Raw genomic sequence first — 16,622 nt, forward strand, 5'->3', positions numbered from 1 at the left:
GGGGGTCAAGCAAACATGGGCACTAATTTTTAAAAATGAAGAAAAGCGACTATTTCCAAAAAAAAACCTAAAAATGGCTATAACTTGAAAATGGAGCACTTTATTAAAATTTACTCAAGTGCTTTTCGATTGCAAATTCGATTTTACATCCAAAAATGAAGTTGAAAATTATTGCGACGAATATTTCGATTTTTTGAAAAAAATAGTATGGATTCAAACATTCATAACTCGTTCAAAGATTGTTTGCACATTCTGAAAATTTCTGAAAAGTTGGCCCTAAAAAATATCGAAACATAAAAAAAATAATAAAATAGTATTTTTGCAAATTAAATTTTTTGTGACAAAAACTTAAATTAAAAAGTCCTTATCCATACCTACAACTTTGCCGAAGACAGCAAATTGATAAAAAAATGTCTTCAAATCTTTTTTTATGGAAATTTATATAAACAAACTGATGATGCAAAATGGCTTTTTTGGGCATACAGAAGGCACCGAAAAGATTTGAGTCAGATTAAAAAATTTATAAATTAAAATTAGAAAAAAAACTAATTTCATAAAAAAATAAAATAATAATAAAAATAATAAAAAATAAAATTAGGTTTCTGTCAATTATAATGTAAATTTACCACTAAAGGAACAATTCACTAAGGCAACACAGTGTAATGGCTCCTTAAGTGTTGTACATAGAACGATTATTACAATTATTACAATTATTACCCATAGCATAGTTACCATATTGCGCTATTTGTAAGTCGTTTATTTCATCATTACTAACCTGAAACGAAAGTAAAGAAACAATATGCCAGTTAGTAAAAAGAACTTATGGAATTTTATGACTTATCGTTAAATTATTTTTTCTAACTTTCTAATTTTACCATCCTAACTAAAGTTTCGGATTTTTTTTTTAAATTTTTAAAATATATTTAAACTTCAAACTTTAGAAATTTCTACACTTTTTTTAAAGGTCTCTTAAGCCATGGGATTCCCTATGTTTATAAGACCTTTTCATATAAAACTTTTGATTTCTTTTTTGATGAAGTGCCTTGACACACTCCCTACAATCGGTCCCATTTGCCAACCCCAGGCGACAACAACCCCCATTTCGCTGCGTGTACACCGCACACACACATAAATCTGCGAGCGCATTTCGCTTCTGGGGCTAACCTTTTTTCCCCCTGTCTGCGCCCCCAAAGGGAAAGCGCAGCCTAAATCTGCGAATCCATCAGGTAACACACCAGACCAAACGTGGAGAGCGAAAAAAAAAAGAAGTGGGGACGAAAATTCGAACGTGCTCCGGCGGCGGCAGCCATAGCAGCAGCCGATGGCGAATGGAAATTTTAATAACCAATTTTCAATTTTCGAAATTCGTTTCAGCGCGTCGTCGCCGTCGTGACCCCACCGCATGTTATATGGACGCGCGCGGGGCCCAGACAGTATCGACCCAATCAAGTCATCGATCGAATCTCGCACGGCCAACAACGGTGGAGATTGTGGTGAATGCATTTTTTTTTATCATCACGACGGCTCTTTGATGCAATGCTGGCTGGCTGGAACCGGACACCTGGGAAAGTTTTGTGTGTGTGATGGATGGAGACCACGCTGGACGGGGAGCGAAATTGTACTAGGAAGTTGGAATCAGTGCGGAGTATGTCTAGGGAAAACAGGGTGCCCGATTTGGGAAAACGGAAAAGAGTCGTTACACTCTGGATTGAAATGATTTCCCGGAAATTACGAAACTTTATAGAGTCCACATGGTCTCTTGAACTATTGGACTCTTGGACTGATGAACTCTCAGACTTTTGAACTCTTAGACACTTCGAATCTTGGACTCTTGGACTATTGAACTCAGAGGCTTTTGGATTATTGGATTCATCGACTTTTGGTAGCGTAAATTCCCAGAATCTTGGAATCTTGGACTTTTGGATACTTGGACCATTGGATTCTTGGATTCTTGAATCCTTGGATTCTTGAATTCTTGGAGTTTTGAATTCTTGGATTCTTGAATTCTTGGAATCTTTAAAACTTAGACTCTTGGACTTTTGGACTTGGACACATCGAATCTTGGACTCATGGAATCCTGGACTAATAAACTCTGAAGCTTTTGGATTTTTGGTCGCGTAGATTTCTGGAATCTTGGACTCTTGAATTCTTGGATTCTGGACTCTTTAATTCTTGAACTCTTGAATTCTTTAACTCTTGGACTCTTGGACTCTTGGACTCTTGGACTCTTGGACTCTTGGACTCTTGGACTCTTGAACTCTTGGACTCTTGAACTCTTGGACTCTTGTACTCTTGGACTCTTGAACTCTTGGACTCTTGGACTATTGGACTCTTGGACTCTTGGACTCTTGGACTCTTGGACTCTTGGACTCTTGGACTCTTGGACTATTGGACTCTTGGACTCTTGGACTCTTGGACTCTTGGACTCTTGGACTCTTGGACTTTTGATCTTGAGCTTAAGTTCTTGGACTGTTGAACCTTATTTTTTCAAGTCATGTCAAGTCTTGTTGAAATAATTAATCAATTTTGTGAATTTATACAAACTAAATTTGAAATCTTTTTCGTCGAAATGCAATGCACACGTAGCACAAAAGAATAATTGCCTTCCATCCCGTTCCCGACAATCGCAAAAGCCACAGTCTAATAATAGCGAAATTTCACCATAATCGAGAGTCTTTTACAACAAAAGATGCTGCCTTTTATCGCCACTGCAGAACCGCAAAACGCAAAAACCACTCGACAGCTACCGTTACCCTCGTTTTCATCCCCGCTCGGCACCGTACATTTCCATCACAAAGTAATCTTTTAAATAAACCATATCGAAAGGGTAATTTCGTACCTAGCCGCAGCTCCCCCCAACAAAGTTGTCGCGTCGCGTCATCATGGCTTCATCAACGACGCGATCACGCGCGAAAGTCACTCCAGTCCGTGGTCGTCGTAACGCCCTGAACGACCCGAGAGTCTGGCCCAACTTTCTTCAGCCAGCTCTAGGACATGACAAGGCGTCCCCCTCATCAACGCCACCGAGCTTTGCCTATCACGTTGGGGTTGTGCTGGCTTGGCGCCAGGTATTGATGTCAGAGTCAGAGTAGGAGTCAAAATCAGAGTCAGATTCAGGGTCAGAATCAAAATCAAAATTAGAGTCAGAGTCAGAACCAGGGGCAGAATCAAAATCAGAGTCAGAGTCATCATCAGAGTCAGAATCAGAACTGAAATTCATAACTAGAGTCAGAGTCAGAGACAAAATCCCAGTCAAAGTCAGCAGCAGGGTCAGAATAAAAATCAGAGTCAGAGTCAGTGTCACAGTCAGAGTCAAATAAAGATTCAGAGTCAGAGTAAGAGTCATAATCAGAGTCTGAGCCAGAGTCAGAGTAGGAGTCAATATAAGATTTAGAGTCAGAATCAGTGTCACAGTCAGAGTCAAAATCAGATTCAGAGAAAGAGTCAGAATCACAGTCAAAGTCAAAATCAGAGTCAGAGTCTAAATCAGAATTAGAGTCAGAGTCAGTGTCACAGTCGGAGCCAAAGTCAAAATCAGAGTCAGAGTCAGCATCAGGATCAGAATAAAAATCAGGGTCAGAATCAGAGTCACAGCCAGAGTCAAAATAAGATTCAAAGTCAGATTAAGAGACAATATAAATATTAGAGTCAGAGTCAACATCAGATTCAAAAAAGGAGTCAGAATCACAGTCAAAGTCAAAGTCAAAATCAGCGTCAGAGTCTACATAAGAATTAGAGTAAAAGTCAGTGTCGAAGTCAGAGTCAAAGTCAAAATCAGAGTTAGAATCAGCATCAGGATCAGATCAGAATCAGAGTCAGAGTCAGTGTCATAGTCAGAGTCAGAGTCAAACTCAGATCCAGAGTCAGAGTAAGAATCAGAGTTTGAGACATAGTCAGAGTAAGAGTCAAAATAAGAATATGAGTCAGAATCAAAGTCAAATTCAGAGTCAGAACCAAAATCAGATTCAGAATTAGAGTAGGAGTTTGAATCATAGTCAAAGTCAGAGTGAAAATCAGAGTCAGTTTCAAAATCAGAACTAGACTCAAAGTCACAGTTAAAATCCTAATCAGAGTCAGCATCAGGATAAGAATAAAAATCAGAGTCAGAGTCAATGTCACAGTCAGCGTTACAATCAGATTCAGAGTCAGATTAAGAGTCAAAATCAGAGTCTGAGCCATAGTCAGAGTAAGAGTCAAAATAAGAATTAGAATCAGAGTAAGAGTAAGAGTCAGAATCAGAGTCAAAGTCAGGGTCAGAATAAAAATCAGGGTCAGAGTCAATGCCAGATTCAGAGTCAGAGTAAGAGTCAGAGTCAGAGTTAGAGTCAGAGTCAGAGTCAGAGTAAGAGTCAGAGTCAGAGTCAGAGTAAGAGTCAAAATCTAATTCAGAGTAAGAGTAAGAGTCAAAATCTAATTCAGAGTAAGAGTAAGAGTCAAAATCAAATTCAAAGTCAGAGTCAGAGTCAGAGTCAGAGTCAAAGTCAAAGTCAAAGTCAAAGTCAAAGTCAAAGTCAAAGTCAAAGTCAGAGTAAGAATTAGAGTCAGAGTAAGGGTCAGCGTCAGAATCAAAGTCAGAGTCAGAATCAGGTTCGGAATCAAAATCAAGGTCAGAGGTACAGTTTCATTCTTGACTTTGAAGTCAGAGACAGAGTCATAATCAGAGTCAGAATCGAAATCAGGGTCAGAGTCAAGTCAGAGACAGAGGTAGAGCAGAATCGGAACCAAAATCATGGTCGAAGTCAGAATCAGAGTCAGAGTAAGAGTCAGAATCAGGGTCGGAATCAAAATCAAGGTCAGAATGAAAATCAGAGTCAGAGATACAGCTAGAATCTGTCTCTAAAATCAGAGACAGATTCAGAACTGAACTAAAGTCGAAAAAAATCAATTCGTCACCACAACCCTAGGCGGCTTGTAATTTGGTTAAAAATGCAAATGCGACATGTAAGCAAGATGGCGACGATCTCGTCAAGCGTCGCGGCGGCGTCACCAGTTCCAGGGCCTGGCCTGCCGCCAGGTGCGCCAACGTTTTATAACCCCCAATGAAGCCCCCGAGGTCTTGATACGGGTTACACCGAGGGAAGTTTTCGTGTGATTTTTTAAAGATTTGATCTGAACCATTTTTCAGATATTGCGAAAAACTTCAACTCTCAACCTTATTACAATTTTTTTCTGAGTGCTAGAGGGCGCTTTCTCGTGTACGTCGTCCTAGCTGGGCCGCAGCGCCTCCAACAACTGCAACTGCTTTTTTTGATTGATATTTTGACATTCATCGCCGCGCCATTTGTCGCGCGCGGGGCTCTCTAGGGTTGGGTGGCTCTAGACATTAATTTTACGACGTTTATAAAGTTTCACTGGTCTGATGAAGGCAGCTGGTGCTGTTGATAATGTTGCCATTGTTGGTTTGTGGGTCCGACCCCGCGGCCAGATCTGGTTTTGTGCAACTCCCCAATACTGCAAGGCGATCCACTGCAAGTCTGCGGAGTCACAAGACCACAAGACCTTACCGCCAGCGCTGCTGGGGCTGTTGAAATGGAACCGTTGCAAAGGTTTTGGTTGTGGCCGGATTTCTTGGTTTGTTTTTCGTTGATGATTCCCAGATATACTCAATATTTAATCAGGGTTAGAATCCGATAGATGCATGATGAAAACATTGAATATTACTGGGTACTTCACTCAAAAAATAGCAGCACCTAACTGAGAAGAAAGTAAAGAAAGTCTCAATCTGGTAGTAAATCGTACAGAGAATGGACTGAGAGAATAACGAAAAAAAAATATTTGATTAGACAAGAATCAATTTCAGGGTAAAATACAATAAAAAGGAATAACTTTTGTGCAATTTTGTGCTAGTAGGTAATTGCAAGCAAATCAAAAGTTAAAAGAAGAACACCACCATAAAGTACAATTGGCGTACAAATGTACTGCCCTGCCTCTGGTGCAGTTGCAATGCTTTATTTTATTTGCAAGTGCAACTCTTATCGATGCAAGGAATTCCCCATTATCGAGACCAGCATTTCGATAAACTTAAGGCAGCAGCTGCCCCTCGAGCCGTTGTTTGTTTTCGTAACGTTTCGTCGTCATTGCCTTGCGGTCTTTTTTCTGCAATGTTCTTTTTCTACATTTTATTTTATTTAGCTGTTGGTTTTTTCTTCTGCTCCAAGTTCCAGCTGCTGCTGCTGCTGGCCTCCACCGTCGACTTCACTCAGTTCGAATATGTGTGTGGTGCTCGATCAACCGAATCGTCACGTGGTGCTGACCAATCATACACTCATACCAGCGCAAATTGCGTGGGTGAATCGAACTGCGATCATTATTAGCACAAATTGCCCCTGTCGATTGGCCTGCCCGAGCAGAAGACCCCCCTGAGTGATGATGAGTCTTGGCGATTCGCGCGCCGAATGGCCACTTGTGAACCTTGCGGGTTCAGACAGAGCCCGTGTGTGGTGCGTGGGAGTGCGAGCTAGTTCAGCCGCTTTCGACTGGTAGATATAGCCTGGCTCTGACCTGACCCTGTTTGGAGGCACACACGTGCGCGGGGATTGTGCAAAACTCTCGCGTATTAGTCGTAATCAAAGGCGATTAAAGAAACTTTCAAATGATACAAAGGGGTTTTGAAAATGAAGATTGAGTTTGAAACTTAATGCAGGAAAATAAGAAAAAAAATTACAACTCAACGGAAAATATGAAAAAAGGTCCAAAATATTAAGAATTTCAAGGCTCATGAGCCTCATAATGGCTATTCATTTGGCAAAGTTATGCTAAGAAAGCAAGCTATTATAAGCAGTAAAACAAAGAGAGAAAGAAAATACCCCCTAAAAAAAGGGTCATAAAATAATAAACCGGTGAAAAATGTGAAAACTACCAATTACGCAGCGGCAGATGTCTCGTGTCCTGAATGCTTACGCGACTTATGAACTTACTACTTTCGAAAGTGGCATTTCGAGAGACTACCACCGTATTAGGTCTCGGCTGTGGCAGCAGCGGTCGTCGTTGAAAGATATCACCCCAAACAGACACACACACGCACACCCGTGAAACGGGAGATAAACAGTGAAAAGTTTAATTTAAACCTTCCTGGCTGGTGACCGCCCGAAAAAAAACAACCGTTACATCATTTATGAAACCGCCACCATGGTTTGACACCACGCGTTCGGGTTTGTTATGAACGCATCCAGAGCCAGCTGTATTGACGATATATTCGAAGGAAACGAGTTCGCTCCAAAAGTTGGTCGTTCGGACACGCTGAAAGAGTTGCTTTCTTCGCGACTTTATATGGGCACAGCGGTGTTATCACCATTAGCCTCAAAACTGAAATGAAAATAAACAAACCGACAACGGACGAGAAGGTTGAGGTGGGGGAATAATATTTGACAAGTCTTTGATAGTTCTCAATGTGCTGCCGAACCAGTGTGGTGAATGACCCATAAATAGAAGTTGCGGAAATGAGGAGATTTTACTGTCTCGCTATGACATTAATATTAATGACCGCGAAAAACGGGACCAGACCGTCTGGAAAAGAACTGTCGAGACCGTTTCGCATGCTAGTGATATGGGAAGAATTGCTGCACGCAAAGCGCAACTTAACTCTTATCACTCTTTGTTATCGGTTTGGAACATCAAACGCAATGCATCAAATTAAAAGTGTGTCAATAATGATTAAATGCAGCCAGGGCTGCGGAGTCGGCGACTCCGACTCCGGCTTTCCACAAATTGTTGACTCCAGCTCCGACTCCGGCCTACCAACTCTAGCCGACTCCGACTCCGACTCCGACTCCAGCTTTCCAAAATTTGTTGACTTCGGCTCCGACTCCGACTCCGACACCTAATCTGTATTTGAAATATTAAAAAAAAATGCATTTTCAGCACAACAATTTTCTGAGTAAATTAGAATTTTGTTATTTGAAAAATTGGAACATTTTATTTAACTACCTACACTAATTTTCAAATGTTTTTTTCAGCAAGTTTTCATTTACTGAAAATTTTAGTAGTGCAGATTTAAATTTAACTGAATTCAGTAATGAGAAATTGGTGTGCAGTAACTATCAAAGATACCCTGGTTTTTAAAGAAAACAATTTCCAAAATTAGCTTTTTTGAATTTATTTAAGAATACGTACATAGACATTGTGTGATCCAGCCCAGTACACACTTTAAACATACAAATCATGAGAAAATTCTAATATTTGAAAAATAAATTAAATAATTTCAATTATATCACCTCAATTTAAGGCATTAAAAAAATAAACTTGTTCAACGATATTATTTAAGGACCCACAATTTAAGAGTTTTGTCGAGAAATTGTAAACATTGGGGTAATCGATATATCTAATAAATTAAATGACTCGTATATGCAAAGTTGCATATACGTTATCCATTAGTGGACCCTTTTCCTATAGTGGACCCTCTAAAGGGTTTTTGATGAAAAATTCAATAAAATCACAATTTCAAGCGTGTTGTTGTCTACAAATCTTTTATTTGGCATATTCAGCATCATTTAAATCAATGTTGACTGATATTGAATTGTCATTTTCACCAAAATAAGTGTTTTGAGTTCGACTTATGAAATCAGTCATGGCCACTAACATTTTCACAACAAAACTGCATTTATATTTTATGATTAAATTAACTATCCAATCACTTTTTGACTGATTATTTAACTTCAGCGAGTCGAAATAATGTAAGTTTAAGGAACTTTACTAAAATAAAGCGAAGAACTGCTCATTTTCGAGCAAAAATTACTGGGGTCCAATATATGACAACGAAAATCCAAACTTTTCCAAAAGTGGACCCCTGTTAATTAAACCTTCAAAAATGAAGAAAACTGTGTATTTAAGCAAAAGTTTCTCTTAAACATACAACAAATGCTTGTTGTTATCAACCTAAACGCATATTTTTTTCAATTATTAGTATAAATATAGCTGTTTCATGCTAAAAGTACCAAAAATGCTGAAGTCGTAAAAAAAAAATAATCAAAACTATAATCAATTATACTTAACTGAAGCATCATAATTGCAGTTTGAAATGATATTTTATAATAATAAATCAATAACAAAACATTTTTTTAAATAAACATGCGTGGTTTTATCAGCAACTGTAAACAAATCTATTGTTTAGTTTCGGTCAACCGTTTATGTAATAAATATGGAAAAATGTGCATCAAAATTACTTTTTTTAAATTATTTTTATGTTTACAGTGGTTTTTGAAACGTTTTCTCTGATCTTTGTCGGAAATAAATGTGTTTAAATGTCTGTCAGGTTTTTTTTTGTTGTTTAAAGCCTAATTTGTAAACAAAACATATTTTTTTATGACGAAAACTGAGCAAAATCCATTTTTATTCATTATATCTATCATTAGACCTACACCATGCATCAAAACATCAAATATCGGTTAATCTTGGTATAAAAATAACAGTTTGCCTATAGTGGACCCGGGTCCACTATAGGAAAAGGGGGTCCATAACAGGCAAAAAAAACTTTTTTTTCAAATGGATATTTTTCTGCTCAAAAACAAATAAACTGATGAAACAAATAGTTAAAATTGTTCAAAAGACTTCAGTTTTCATTGTTTTGTACAAAGGGTTATGAAAAAGTGCATAAAATATTGAAATTTTGTGAAAAATGTGCTTCGGCTCTACTAGGGGGTCCACTAATGGTTAAAATACCCTATTTTCGATATTTTTTGTCAGCTTGAAATAAAAACTTTGATTTGTTTTTATTTACATACAGAATGAGCATGTTGCGTTCCAAGTAGAAAATTGATATAATAGTTGATAATGTTTTAAAAACATAATTATTTTTGTTAAATACTGATAATGAGCTTTCCAATCACAATAAAAATGCTTCGAAAACATCATGGTATCTGATAAATATCTTAAACCAAAAAATAAATTAAACAAAAAAAAATCAACGCAGTGCACGCAATTTAATAAATAAATTTAAAATATAAAATAAATGGGAATCAACCTGAATTATAACAAATATTAAACAATAAATATGTTCGTAAATTATAATAAATTTTTTGACAACTCCGACTCCGGGTCTATCAGAAATTTACGACTTCGGCTCCGACTCTCCAGCTCATACAATTTAGCCAACTCCGACTCCGACTCCGACTCCAGCTATTAGAGTTTTGACGACTCCGACTCCGACTCCAGCTTTTAGAGTTTTGACGACTCCGACTCCGACTCCGACTCCAGGTCCCCAAAAAGACCCGATTCCACCGACGCCGGCTCCGACTCCGACTCCACAGCCCTGAATGCAGCTTTTAAATCTTTTAAAAAATCTTGTTTTCCAAAAAGCATCATGTTTGGGCGATTTTCCCTAAATCCACAATAGAAATCCGAGACGCTTCATCCAATGACTATCTCATATTAATCGATCCTTTGTGGCCGATACGGCGTGCGTTTCGATATGTCAAAGGTTGGTTCACTAAAAATCTGTAACTGATTAATTTTTTTCGACAAGTTCGGGAGCGAATTTCTTTTGCGTGTTTCGCGAGTGAAGGATGCTGGCAAGCGAAAAAGGTTTTTTGCAATTGTTCCATCTCTGGTACATTGAGATTGGAACCGCAGCGCTATAGATGAGAGTCTTGATCTTTACCACTGCTCCACGAGGACTTCTTGGTAACGGAAAGATAGAACGAAATCATGCTCTTCCATCGTTGCGCTCTTTATCAATATAAATTTCAGAGTATGCAAAAAAAAGACATCTTTTCAATATTTTATAGCCTGAACTGGTGATGAGAAGGAAATTTGGTGTCAAAGGGACTTTTATGAAAAATTGGGCGCCCGATTTGATGACGTACTCAAAATTTTGGATTTTTTTTTTTCATCGGAAAAAGACACTAAAAAAGTTTTGGAAACTCTGTCATTTTCCGTTACTCAACTGTCATTTTTTTGAACATGTCATTTTAAGGGAAATTTAATGTTTTTTTGCAAATCTACATAAACCCAGAAAGGTCAGTTTTTTCTTATAGAACTATTTTTTTAATATGTCGTGTTTTTTTGTAATTTTGCAGGGTAATTTTTATGTGTGTAGTGTAGCAATGCACTACAAAGAGCAGACAAATACAGTCAAGAGTTCTGAGGGTTTCTGGTCAAAGAACAGGCATCACTCACTCATCACCAAATTAACCAGCAATTCGCGAGCGAACACTACCCGCTCTCTGCCAGCGGCTCGCCCATTTGCTTCACTCACCCACGAATATACTCAGAGAGGAAAGAGTCAACAAAAAAAAATGCTAGCGCGGCGCTCACTTGGCCTACACTACAAAAGTTTGCCGTTATTGATATCATTTATTTAGAGCAATTTCTTAAATGATCAACGCAAAGCCGACCGCAAACTATTTTCAGTCAGCTTTGAGCGACATAACGAAATCGGTCTCTCTGAACCATTCGTTGTAGTACCCGTTTGGAGTGAGAGGGAGAGCAGAGAGAGAGTGTTCAGTAGCGATTGTTGTGGAAGTGACAAACGGTAGGGAACGGTCACAGATAGAGGGGGACTAGCGGGAATTCCCGGGAAAAATTTCCCGGGAAATCGACCATTTTTGGACCTTTCGATTCCCGGGAAATTCGGTCGAGACTCCCGGGAAATTTTTAACTTATAGATATTGAAGCAAACTCAGATAAACTAATAAGAAAAACATTTGAAAAATTCAAAATTGTTTTGAACATTTAATGTTCAATGTTCGATGTTCGATGTTCAATTTCGAAGAAACCAATGCTTCTCTAATCTTCTTATTCAGAAAGTTTTAACTTTAACTTGTCAAAAATTCCAAACGCAAATGTTTGTCAAATGTTTTATTTTCAAATATTTTTTTTAATTTTTTCTAAGAGGGAAAAGATTTTTCAAGTTAATCTTCTCTTGAGCATAGCAATCCTCATAATCTAGTTTTTTGTGAACATATGAATTTTTCTGATAATTCTAAATATTTCTTCAATTAAACTTTACAGTTGACCTCAAAAACAACAAAAAAAAGTTGAATTTGTTGTTTTCAGTCGATGTTTATCATATTGCAAAATTCCCGATACTGGGAAATTATATATTAGTTATGTTTTTTTACAAAAATCTAATAACAACTTTGTGCAACTTTTGAAAAATCACTCAGTGCGAATCAAGATTCGTGAATATTTTAAACTATAATTTTGAGTCTTAAAAAGCTCAGGAAACGATTTTGTATTTCAGAAAAAAAATCAAAAAGTTTCATATGGTTCCTTAAAATTATGAGGCTGCTTAAATTAACGTTTCATAGAATTAGTATGAATTAGAGGTGGGCAAAATAAGAGCGAGCCGCTCAAAGAGCCGGTTCACTGAAAAGAGCGAACGAACCGTGGCTCACAAAAAAAAGAACCGCGGTTCTTTTTTAAACTCCCGTCTTATGAAAGAACCGTTTCAAGATGGCATGATTTTTGATATAAATATAATTTATTGAATTTCCAGAAAAAAAGAAAATATTAAATTTGTTTTTTTTTAAATTGATAATTCAATTTCAAATATTTCAAAGCTTATAAAAATTAATCCCAAAAGTAAATGATTTTCTAAACAAAATGAAAAACTAACTTTTCACTGTACAACTGATTGTACATTAAAGTATTACCGGAATACAAATTTGAGCATTTAAAAATTTGTAAAATATAACCAAAAATGTTCTAAATAGTTTAGAAATTTTGGAAAAAATCAATCCTTTTGTCCGATTAAACTTTAGCGTTTATAGACTTTATCGATTAAATCAGAATGTAGAAAAGAATTCACAGAATATTTTCTCTAAATAAAATATCATGATTAGTTCAATGTTTAGGTTCGAGTAGAAATCTTGACATAGAGACCACCAAGACCTATGGGTGTCGTTTTCAGTTTTAATTTTATTTATCCAATAATTTATAAAAGTCCAATGTGAAATAACTTTCAAAATCACACCTTTTCATCAAAATTTTGAAAAAGAGCGAAAGAGCCGTTCAAAAGAGCGGCTCTTTTTAATGAGCGAACGAAAAAGAGCGGCTCCTAAAAAAGAGCGGTTTTGCCCACCTCTAGTATGAATCAATTGTAGCTGAATTTATAAAAAAAAAAACAAAAACAAATTTATTACTTTTCATTTTATTAAATTGGCACAGTAAAAAAAACTCCCGGGTCCCAGGAATTCCCGGGAAATGGCCAAATTAAACTCTTGATTCCCGGGAAATTGAAAATCTCGAGAATCGTCACCCTCTAGTCACAGAGCAGTTTTTCTTCACGCTAGATTTGTGCTCGCGAGTGTTTGAATCTTTTTGGACCCTTGATTACTTGACTAAACTACTTTTAAGTGATTAAAACAATTTAAATCCAAGATGGCGGCCAATATGGCGGTAACGAAATATTGAAAAACTGCATTTTATTATTTAATAGAACTCGAGTTTGACGTATAAAACAACAAAAGAAATAAAGATACTTTTTTTGTTCTTGATTTGATTATCCGAAGTTCCACACAAACCTTCGGATAATCGAACATTGAATATCGAGGCTTCGCATGTGTGTATCAAAATTTTGTACAGTCCAGACTCGATTATCTGAATTTTGATTATCCGAAGGTTTGCGTGGGACCTCGGATAATCAAATCACGAACTAACGATTACGCAGAAGAATTTGGTGGTAATGATTAATACATAAAACAAATCGATAAGATAAGATAATAAGGTTGAAACAGATGACAAAATTTAGGTTTGTAGTTATCCTCTAAGTGCGAAGTGAGGACGAAATATATTTCTTGAAATCAGATTTTCCATCCGAAAAATTTGAAGTTTTCTAGCCATCCGTTAGAAAAACTCGCTGCATGTTGCACTCCTTCACCATTTGTCCATTGCGTTTTGTGGAAATTTCCCAGAACAGTTTCCACTCGCCCAACATGTTAAATGGAATTGGAACACCGTACGTCCCGTACTTGAAATCGTCCATTATTTCCACGTGCTGAAATTACATCATCTCAAATTAAGCAAGCTCGAAGATCAACTTCATAATTCATACCCCCTTTTTGTACGGGCACTTGGTTTGATTCAGCGTTTTCGTCACGAAATACCACGGCTTCATGGGGTTCAGAATGTCGGGGCAGAAATCCTTGATCAACGAGCTGAACACGCCCGTCCTCCATTCGCCACGCTCCAAGTGTTGGGTGGAAAAGTTGAGCTTTAAATATGTATCCGATCCGAGTTTTTTTTAGGAAAGATTAAACAATAAAAGCAAAATATTACCCCAATTGGTGCCTCGTAATCGTCCGTGATGTCGATTCTTCCGTTGATCGTCAGGACCTTATCATCGTCCAGGGTGTATTCGAGGTTGGAAAAAAGAACTGCCGCAATAGGGAGCGAATTTTCGCACTCGTACACTTCGTCATCGACATCGACGAGAACTTTGCCCTTTTAGAAAAAATAAAATCTGAAATAATCGAATTTTTGTAACCATATTTACCCAAACTAAAATGTCCCATAGTAGGAACACCAATGCTAGAAATTGTTTCATCACGATCAACAAAGAAACCGAACACGACTAAGTTACGTCTGCCAATGAATTTGATTTAAATAGCTGGTATTCCTGTGTACTATACATGACACGTAGCACTTAAAAATTGTGCTTCGAAATAAAAATCACCATTGCCAATGAACGGATAGGATTGATTGTATATACACAAGCCATTGGCATGCAATTTTAGTCTGAATCAAACGATTTGAAAACGTGTATCCGTTGGATGCTGCGTAGTAAAATAAAAAGTTGAAGGTATACTATTTAGACAGTTTGGCTAATTGTTAACACAATATTTTTGAGGAAATTTATAATTTAAATCTTAAGAAAGCTATGCAATGCTCTGTCAATTCACCGATAAAATTTTGTAAAGTTAATGTTCAATGTAGAGCGTCCAATTTCCCGCGATTACATAATTCCCGGGAAACGGGAAATTTTCAACAAATTTCCCGGGAAATCCCGGGAATTTCCGGGAAATTTGAAATTTAACGAAAATTATTCTAATCCTGTTTCTGATTAATCTTTTGCAACGAAATTGTATAGAACAGCAACTTTAATGGTCAAAATGAGTGTGAGGATCAATTAATGGCTTGAGTGCTTGTAAAAAATCATGCAACTTTGAGAAAAAATATAAACTTTCTAATTTTTAAATTATTCAAATCGTCCCAAATGAAAGAAAATATTTTTTGTATTTTTGTTGGGAAGGATTTTTTTTTAAATCAAAGTGCTTGGATAGTGAAAATCTAAGCTCCACAACCATAAAATTGCATTAAAATTTGTCTCAGTGTCCATAAAGTAAAAATTAAAAAAAAAAAAAACAACTTGTGAATAAATAAATAAACATTGAATTTACCTTAAAAATCTAATTTCTAGCGCTTTTAAACTCGAAACACTATTTCAAATTTCCAGGGAAACGGGCCTTTTATCGGGGAAATCCCGGGACTTCCCATTGGACGCACTAGTTCAATGTTTCTCTTTAACAATTAAATTTTGGGCTTTAGGGACCATTCATAAACCACGTGGACACTTTTTTGGTAATCTCGACCCCCCCCCCCTCGTGGACAATTGTCCATACAAAAAAACTTTTTGTATGGAGCATGGACAATCGCCATACCCCCTAAAGTGTCCACGTGGTTTATGGATGGTCCTTAACAATCATGCATTAAGACAAGAATCTACATGTTTTTCAAAGAAGTACTACCCTTTGTGACACCAAATTTGCCCAAATGTTCTATTACCATGATATATTACTGTGATTATTTTTGATACTGTTCAAACGTTTGTATCTAAATTTTAAAAGAAAAAAAGAAGAGCTTGTTATTTCCTGTAATTCCCAATTTGTTTTTTTTGCTATGCCTAAAGATGTACATAAGACAAACATAAAAAAAACTTTGTGAAAATCCAAACTAAGCTATCTATAATAAAATCTGCTGTACTTATAAATGAAACTTTAAAAGTTTTCTAAATTAAAGATGGTTTAAAGTTAAACCAACCTCAATGGCGCAGCCAACATTGTTTACCAACAGAGTTAATTTTACTACCCGTTAACTGTCAATCCTGCACCCAATGGCTCTCTAATGAGCTTGGGTTTCAATTCCCAGTAACAAAACCCAGTGGCACCGTCCCGTGACAAATTTTGGCAAAGGGAAAGAAGTGTGGAGCTCTTTTTTTGTGCGCTACCAACAGTGCGCCACAACCAAGTACTAAAAGCTCATAAAACATGTTTTACGACCCTCTCGACGGTGGCGTAGTTTTTAGTAGTAGAAGTGTAGGTATATGCAAAACAAAACAACCTCGCCCGGAAAAAAAAAGTCGTCCGTCTCTTCTCGTTTTTGTACCAGCTTGGCAGCATTTTCCACTTAACTACATACTCGGCTGGGGGCCTCGTAAACTGCGCACCGAAAAGAGAGCTTTTAATTTATATACATGTGCCTTAAGCGGGCTAGCGATACGCAATTTTCGTTTATTATACAAATTTAACTGAAAAAGCGAGAGAGTCAGACGGGAAAAAATTGAGGAGTTTGAGATGTACGATTAAAAAAAGGCTGAGCGTAAAAGAAGACACCAAGCACCAGAAAAGTGCACGCGGCAACGCATGTACGCGCGAACGCACAATTTCGGGGGTAACATTTCGAAAGGT

The 16,622-nt window shown here is 37.2% G+C and overlaps 2 protein-coding genes across 4 annotated transcripts in view; both read right to left on the reverse strand.

The window, feature by feature from the left end:
* The window catches only part of LOC6033261 (inositol-pentakisphosphate 2-kinase), a 233,718-nt gene that overhangs the window by 146,880 nt on the left and 70,216 nt on the right, over positions 1–16,622 (reverse strand). The window lies entirely within an intron of this gene.
* Positions 13,683–14,506, reverse strand: LOC6033244. Its single transcript, XM_038251601.1, has 4 exons — positions 14,432–14,506; positions 14,215–14,379; positions 13,991–14,149; positions 13,683–13,933 (listed from the first exon to the last, which is right to left on the reverse strand). Exons 1-4 carry the CDS (start codon positions 14,480–14,482, stop codon positions 13,772–13,774), a joined length of 537 nt encoding a protein of 178 aa, XP_038107529.1. The 5' UTR covers positions 14,483–14,506; the 3' UTR covers positions 13,683–13,771.

Source organism: Culex quinquefasciatus, chromosome 2 (assembly GCF_015732765.1).
Source record: "Culex quinquefasciatus strain JHB chromosome 2, VPISU_Cqui_1.0_pri_paternal, whole genome shotgun sequence".
Lineage (NCBI taxonomy): Eukaryota > Metazoa > Arthropoda > Insecta > Diptera > Culicidae > Culex > Culex quinquefasciatus.

Coding starts and splice junctions, on each gene's coding strand:
- LOC6033244 (XM_038251601.1), bottom strand. CDS start 14,482: ATGAAACAATTTCTAGCATTGGTGTTCCTACTATGGGACATTTTAGTT. Junction 14,380..14,431: donor TATGGGACATTTTAGTTTGG/GTAAATATGGTT, acceptor TTTTTCTAAAAG/GGCAAAGTTCTCGTCGATGT. Junction 14,150..14,214: donor ATTACGAGGCACCAATTGGG/GTAATATTTTGC, acceptor ACATATTTAAAG/CTCAACTTTTCCACCCAACA.